Source organism: Colossoma macropomum, unplaced genomic scaffold (genome assembly GCF_904425465.1).
Source record: "Colossoma macropomum unplaced genomic scaffold, Colossoma_macropomum, whole genome shotgun sequence".
NCBI lineage: Eukaryota > Metazoa > Chordata > Actinopteri > Characiformes > Serrasalmidae > Colossoma > Colossoma macropomum.
In genome coordinates, this window is record NW_023494787.1 from 20757917 (window position 1) to 20765914 (window position 7998).

The window sequence follows — 7998 nt, forward strand, 5'->3', positions numbered from 1 at the left end:
CATTGGTGAAAATTGAATTGGGTTTATCACATTTGTAAAAACTGAGAATATTTGAAACTGTGTCAAAATATCAGGCTCTGGAGCTTTGATAAAGTTTGTGCAACCCCAGTCAAATGTCATGCTTAGGAGAACACATCGTCTACAGAGAACACACTTAAATATGGCATTTTGGAAGACATCCACTATTTTAACAAAATGTGTTGGTAGTGTTAAAATAAAATCTTCGGAACTGAAAGGTAATCTGAGAACATTTTTGTGGATAGATTCAGTTGGTGACACTGATTTTAATATCAGGGCTGCCTCCTAAAAAATAGTCACTGTACTTCAGACAGAAAGTGTAATGAACAAGAAACTTCTATATAGGGTTATTGTAAGATGCCACCAAGTTCGTATCACTCAATATGCTTCACAAACTTAAAACAGTAGTATTTTGTTGACGTTCCAGATTTGCTGCAATGGACTGTTGTACCCACAAGGGGGCATCAGAAATGCACAGTAGAGTCACAGTACTAGTTTTGTTTTGTTTGTTTGTTTGTTTGTTTGTTTGTGTGGGTATTAAACCGGTATCCTTCAAAATAAAATCAATAAAATAACCCTAAACATGTCAAATAACTTCTGTGAGCAGCTGCCAGTACTGTGCACATCCTACAATATTATACCACTCATGAAATTTTATCTGAAGACCATGCCACGTTTGGATAATGAGCCTCTCCAGTGAAAAAACATATATTAACCATTCCACTTTTTTTTTATTATCAGTTATTTTGTTGTCTATTTTATTTTGTACAATGTTTTACATTAAAAAGCCAAACTGTTCTTTATTTACAATTTAGTGACCACTACATTTTAAATACAGGGCATCAAATAATTTTTACAAGAATGTCTCATATAGTGTTTTTCGTTGCAAGGGCTGAATATAAAATTGTGTAGTGAAATTAGTTGATTATAAGCTGAAGTTATTTGTTTCTGACTGGCTTAGTTTGGAGACCCTTGATCACCTTCAGACATTCTTAGTAAATGTCATGACCATCCCTGCTGGCATTCCACAGAGGTCGAGCGTTGCTGGGGAACATTCGTCTTCTCTTTGTCTTTTGTTTGTGTCTTATTCTTTATCCCATGAGACTTTATTAGCTTCTCTGCATACATTTGAAGTTTTCATGGGGTTTTCCTCTTAAGCATGTCCATTAAGTGCCATAGTACCATTTTTAAGTATTTGAAGTTTACATGTTAACACTTTTACCCTTGATCCAACGAAAATAATAGTCATTTTAACTGTTTGTCTCACATCTCATGAATTGTTGGGACTTTTGGACTGGAAATACATGTGAATTCACCTTTAAATATACATCTGTATATAAACGAGCTCTTAAACACAAACGCAGAAGTACAACTAAATCAGGTTGAGTAGGCATGATGTAAAGGCAGAGCCGGTAGTCAGTAAGCTGGTGATGCTTAGCATGGTAGAGAGGCAGGTTCATGGATTTTAACTTATATCACAGTAGTATTAAGTTATTTATAAGTTATTTGTTTTTGTACACTCTTAAAAAAGGTGGTTCTTCAAGGGTTCTTTAGAAAAGAGAATGGTTCTATTAAGAAACATAAGTTCTATATCAAATCTTTTCATGCTTAAATGGTTCTCTGCCTGGTGAAATGGTTCTTGAGATTGATTGAGAATGTGTCATATGTGGTTCTATATAGAACCTTTTTGAAAAGGGTTCTACTTAGCACCAAAAAGGGTTCTGCTATGCTTGACATCAGAACAATAGGAGAATCTTTTTGGTGCTATATACAACCATATACAGCACATTCTCCATGAGTCTGAAGAACCATTTCATCATGCAAGGAAATTACATGAAATGGTTCTATATAGAAGTCATGGTTCTAAATAGAACCATTTCCTTTGCTAAAGGACCCTTGAAGAGCTATCTTTTTTATGAGTGTACTTCTTGCATCCCTGGTGGCTATTCTGATTACACACACACACACACACATATTTTAAGCCACTTATGCCTCTGGTATGCCTCTGGGTTGTGAGGGGAGCTGGAGCCTATCCCAGTAGTCATTGGGCGGAAGGCAGGATACACCCTGGACAGGTCGCCAGTCCATCACAGTGCAGACATACAGACATATACATTCACACACTCACACCAGTTTAGGGGCAGTTTAGCATATCCAATTGGCCTGACCACATGTCTTTGGACTGTGCGAGGAAACCGGAATACAATTGTAGATGCAGCTATTCAGTGAATGTGTTTTCTTGTAAAGTGTTGTATGTGTTATCATATAAGATATATTTCTTTATAGTTTAATATAATTTTTCTGTGAAGCAAAACCAGTCCTTTAACATATAAACCACTCAACAAAACATTAATAAGACATAGCAGTATTTTAGAGCTGTCAGAACAAAACCTTATATTTTCATTTTTGTTGTTTCTCTTTTTTGGTAGAATTTGAAAACACCAGCTGTCCTTTACATTGGGTGAGATTGTCATAATAAATGGACCAATAGAACTGCCTAAAAATTACTTGGGATAAAATATGTTTATATTAACTTCCACTCAAATTTAAGAGTGTTTTTTTCTTCTCCTGAAAGGTTATAATTTTGGAGATCGTTTTGTACCAACAGTGACAATTTGTGAAAGAATATGTCTTGTGTTGCTCATGTACCATGACTTCCGTTTTCTTTTTCAGACTATCAGCCTTCGACGAAGGTGAAAGGGGAGCCAGGCCCTCAAGGGAAGCCCGGACCTAGGGGCCCACCTGGTCCCTCAGGTTTACCAGGGAAACCAGGTATCGGGAAACCAGGTCTTAATGGTCAGCCAGGACCCCAGGGACCACCTGGTTTGCCAGGAATTGGAAAGCCAGGACTACCAGGTCTGCCAGGAAAAGTTGGGCCCAAAGGGCTACCAGGAAACAATGGTGAGGTGGGACCTCAAGGTGAGCCTGGAGCCCGGGGATTACCAGGACAACCAGGGTCACCTGGACCTGCAGGTCTCTCACTGAATGGCAAACCAGGGCTTCCTGGAGTTCGAGGTCCACCAGGATCTAGAGGTGAACCAGGGCCAAAAGGTGGTCGTGGTTTGCCTGGCGAGAAGGGGCTCAAGGGCGAAAATGGCAATGGTAAGCCAGGTCCACCAGGCATCAGGGGCCCAGCTGGCCTTCAAGGAGCTTCTGGACCTCCTGGAAATCCAGGTGTGGGCAAACCTGGACTTAATGGGTTACCAGGGCCTTCGGGGCCAAAAGGAGACCAAGGACTTCCAGGACATCAAGGTCTTCCTGGGGATGCTGGTCCTCCAGGACAGCAAGGGCCACCAGGGCCAACTGGACTGGGAAAGCCTGGGGTTGATGGTGTACCTGGAAGACCAGGTCCACTCGGACCAAAAGGTGAACCAGGCGTCAGGGGTCCCCCTGGATTTCCTGGAGCTCCTGGCTATGGTAAACCTGGCCTTATAGGACAGAAAGGAGATAGAGGTCTCTCTGGGTTACCGGGAGCTCCAGGTGATAAAGGAGAACATGGGCTGGATGGTCTTCCAGGTGATATGGGGCCAAATGGCCAGCCAGGGCCTCCAGGTCAACAAGGTCCAATGGGTCTTCCAGGAAAACATGGCATGCCTGGTCTGAAGGGAGATATAGGTCCTCAAGGACCTCCAGGCTTGCCAGGGCTCAGAGGAGATCAAGGTCCCAGTGGTTTGGCAGGTAAGCCTGGCCTCCCAGGGGATAAAGGGCTTCCTGGGCCAAATGGAGCCATTGGAAAACCAGGTCCTAAAGGTGAAGGAGGTCACATTGGTTTGCCAGGTAATCCAGGTCTGTCTGGGGTACCAGGACCAAAAGGAGAAAATGGTTTTCCAGGGCCCCCAGGACCACGTGGCTTATCTGGTATTCCTGGTCTACCCGGACCCACAGGCCATATGGGACCGCAGGGCATTCCAGGGTTGAAAGGGGAGCAAGGTCCGCCAGGACTCCCAGGGAATGGAAAGAATGGGGACCAGGGATTACCAGGACCACAAGGACCACCAGGAAAACCAGGCCCTGCTGGATTAAATGGTATCCAAGGCCCTCCAGGTCCTCCTGGCCCACCTGGCCCACCTGGGCCTTCTAACGGAGATACTACAGTGGCAGGGCTTCAAGGGCCTGATATAGCTGGGGAATCAATAACAGGTCCCGGTGTTGAAAAACCACAGTTTGGTGTTGGTGCGATTTCTGCCACAATGGCTCCAGCTTTCACTGCCATCCTCACCACACCTTTCCCACCATCTGGTATGCCCATCAAATTTGACAGGACTCTGTACAATGGGCAGAATGCTTACAATCCTGCTACTGGCATCTTCACCAGCCCTTTGCCTGGAATCTACTACTTTGCTTATCATGTTCATGTAAAGGGAACCAGCCTATGGGTGGCACTGTACAAAAACAATGTGCCTGCCACTTACACCTACGATGAATACAAGAAGGGTTATATGGACCAGGCATCAGGTAGTGCAGTGCTGGAGCTGAAGGAGAACGACCAGGTTTGGGTGCAGATGCCATCTGACCAAGCAAATGGGCTCTACTCCACTGAGTACATCCATTCATCCTTCTCAGGGTTCCTACTGTGCCCTACATAACAGTCTATATTATCCATGAGTTATTATTCCAGTGCTCTGCAGTCACTCAAGTAACACCTGTAACAGCAATAACAGGAAAGACTGAACAACAGACAAGCCTAGATAAAAGCAGGAGATGAAAACTTTATGCTGTTTTAGCCTTTTGAAATGTCTGATTTTATTAATGTTTTCCTTTGTTTTTCGTATCTCCAGCCTATATTATAACGTTATTATAAGTGTTGTATTATTATTGTTGCTGTTGTTGTTATTTTAATTGATGTTGTTGTTTATTGGAATCAGACAATGTGTAAGTAACAGTTTTACCCATGTGACTGCACACTTTGCCAAATGTTCTGACTCCCATCGAACTCCATCTTTTTGACTCTGGGGTTGTGTTCCCCTGGCTGCAGTCACATTCAGTTCAAACTTTTCCTCTCATTTCTTTTTCACATAGGCTTTTCATTCAGTGCCACATTTTATGTTGACAGATATTCTTTACTACCCTGATGATTTTAAGTTTACTGTAGGGAGTGAAGTCATAAATCTAAACCCAAAGTCATGAAATGTGTTTTTGTTTACTTACAATTTGTTGCTAATATGCCTGATTTGGTGATATCTATGTGAAGAGGTTTGTCCTTATCCTTGAAGTGGAAAGCTTTTGGATATTATTTTGAATGCAAAATAAGTTTCAATATGTAACAATACTAAAGACTACACAAGTATTATTTCCCCATATTACTAGCATATATTTTATGAGAACATTTTAGTAATTAATGGACTGCTAGTGGATTAAGAGTGTAGAGGCACAATGGTTATTTGTAAAACTCCAACATATGCAAACCAGCCTTTCCTTCCGTTTGTAGTGCCTTTGACATTGTGTTGTTATGCAATACGTTCCATGGCCATTATATGACATCAGCAATTATCTGAGTGATGAATTCTGTACTTTATAAAGTTTAATAATATTAAATGGCAAGCATCCCTAGCTGAATAATTTTGTCTATCCTGTATAACTTTATCCAGGAGTCATTCAAATTAGATTTACTTTCAGAACTTTAACAAACGTTGCTTGAAGACATGGCGGTGAGTCATCTGTGAACTGTGCCATTTGCTTTGTGGAACATTTGGTCCATTAATTACTTGGGATTGTGCACGACATCCCAAATTACTATTCAGATGTTCATTACTTTGAATAAGTAAATTGCTTGCACAAAAATGACTTCAAAAAAGAAAAAATTAAATGATTAGTTCATGATTATGAACAGATTTGACAAATGCACTGGACCTTCCTGTCAAAAATTGTCTAATTTCGCCTGATCCCTATTTGCCACTGTTCATAAATCAGATATAGTGGCTTAAAATGGCAGTTACTGAGAGCTCTTACCTGTTGTGTCTTTTAAAAACAGTCATTTATGCCATCTGTGATTAGACACTGAGATTGTCATTTCTGATCTCTGGCTGTCTGGACCAGACTATGATATTATATGTATAAACAGACATGACAGACTTGGGAATAGAATGCTTATTAGCAAAATAACACATTAACTGGTTCACTGAAAACTGTCATAATAGAAAGAAATAAGTACAGGCATTTACAGATTCAGATAAACAATAATTCTTCACACTGGGTTGTAATATTAATAAACCTCTCAAAAAAGCATACATGTTATGATGGGCTGTAAGAATGGCCCGCTGTCGAAACCTTTTTGTGAATGTCAGAGTGTGCCTTTTACACAGTTGCCATTAAATATAGCTTATAAGTCGATCGTTAGGTTTGGCTATGGCAAAATTTTAGTAGTGTAGACAAGTGAATAGGTTGCTATTGTTTCACCTGTATCCTAGAAGTCCTATATTGCCCCCATTCTCTTAGAAACTTGTAACAAAGAGGTTTTTTGTGAGGGGGAGCATCAAGTAAATGTAATAGCTTGGTGGCCTAAACATATATTCATCTTGTGAACTGTAGGATTGTATAAAGAATAAAACAAAGAATGTTGATAAAGTGTGAACAGCTTGCATGGCTTTTAAACAGATTAACTGGTTACTAACATATTACTGTCATTAGAAACATACTGGCAAAGTCTGAACCCTGAAATATCAAAAAAGACTTGAAATGACATGCATTAGTCATCATCATCATCATTTATCCACTAATGACCTGCTTTTCACTGTGCCAGTATAGTCAGCCAGCATTCTCAGAGGCCTTTCCCTGTCATTGAAATAATTACTTCAAATGTGTTATTACATTTGTGATAAACTGATCATTTCATTTATATTAACATGTAATCCTTTCCATTTATTTTCATGGAGGCCTTTGGTTTTTAAAAATACAGCGCCTTCCTTAAAGTGAGTGAAATGGATAGAAAATTGTCAGGTAGATTCATTGTACTGTTTCCTCTCAGAACTGCTAGACTTTGTTTTCCTTTCATTTTAAAATAAAGAAGATTCTAGCTTCGGTTTGTAAGGGATTTTTGTTTGTTTTGGACGAGATGATTTCAAACAACTAATCCCATTTGCACATGAACTTAATGAAGGTGTATTTATACATATGTGATAAATCAGCAAGAATGTCTGCCTACCGAAGCACCCTTTGAAATAACATGTACAAATAAATATTTAACAGCATTGACAAGTATTGTAGTTAGCATACTACCATTGTTAAAGGAATATTTTGTCAACCTTTATTTCTTCTATTTTTTTAATGTACTATGTATCAGATTATAGGATTTTGTTGTTGTATACATGGCTGTTGCATTCACGCTGTGCAATAGGCCTTGGGTATTAAATGCACTCTTTTGACTGAAAATGTTTTGTCAGCTTATACGAAATCTGCAGTACTTGATAGTATTGATACAACATCAATAAAGATTTTCTTGTAAAAAAAAAAAAAAAGGTAAAGTCTTTTGTTGTTGTTCTCATTGTTTTATGGCAATTTGAACTGTCCAAAGTTAAAATTGCAGTTATCATAATTTGATTTGTCTGAATCTTGCTGAGTTATTAGTTTGAAATATAACACTAGGGGGGAGTACGAACACATTTTTGGTAAAATGTATTTCACAAGGTCTAAAATCACAAACTTTTCTCTGCACATAATTGGTATTATTTAACTACCAAAGCTTTCATCTTATCACTTTGACCACTCAGTACCTACATTCACAGTAAACATTTACCCAAATGCCTGCCTTTCCTCAGACTATCTTTACCTTTAGATTGCCTGCCATTAGGGGTGGGCAAAACGGCAAAAATATACAGTTTGAACACCCCCAGTCTAATTACATAATTTGTTGATTTTCTAAGTGAAAATAAATTAACACTACTTGAATATGGCATTTTCTGCACATTTTCCAACATATTGGAAAAAATAATACATGAAATATAAAATGTGCCATAACTTTTACATGTCACATTTTATGTTTTT

The 7998-nt window shown here is 39.3% G+C and overlaps 1 protein-coding gene across 1 annotated transcript in view; it reads left to right on the forward strand.

The window, feature by feature from the left end:
- The window catches only part of col8a2 (collagen, type VIII, alpha 2), a 60089-nt gene extending 52630 nt beyond the window's left edge, over positions 1-7459 (forward strand). Inside the window, exon 3 of the mRNA XM_036566379.1 lies at positions 2692-7459. Coding sequence (XP_036422272.1) covers positions 2692-4604 — 1913 coding nt within the window. The 3' untranslated portion in view covers positions 4605-7459. The remainder of the gene's footprint in view (positions 1-2691) is intronic.
- The last annotated feature ends 539 nt before the right edge of the window (positions 7460-7998 follow it).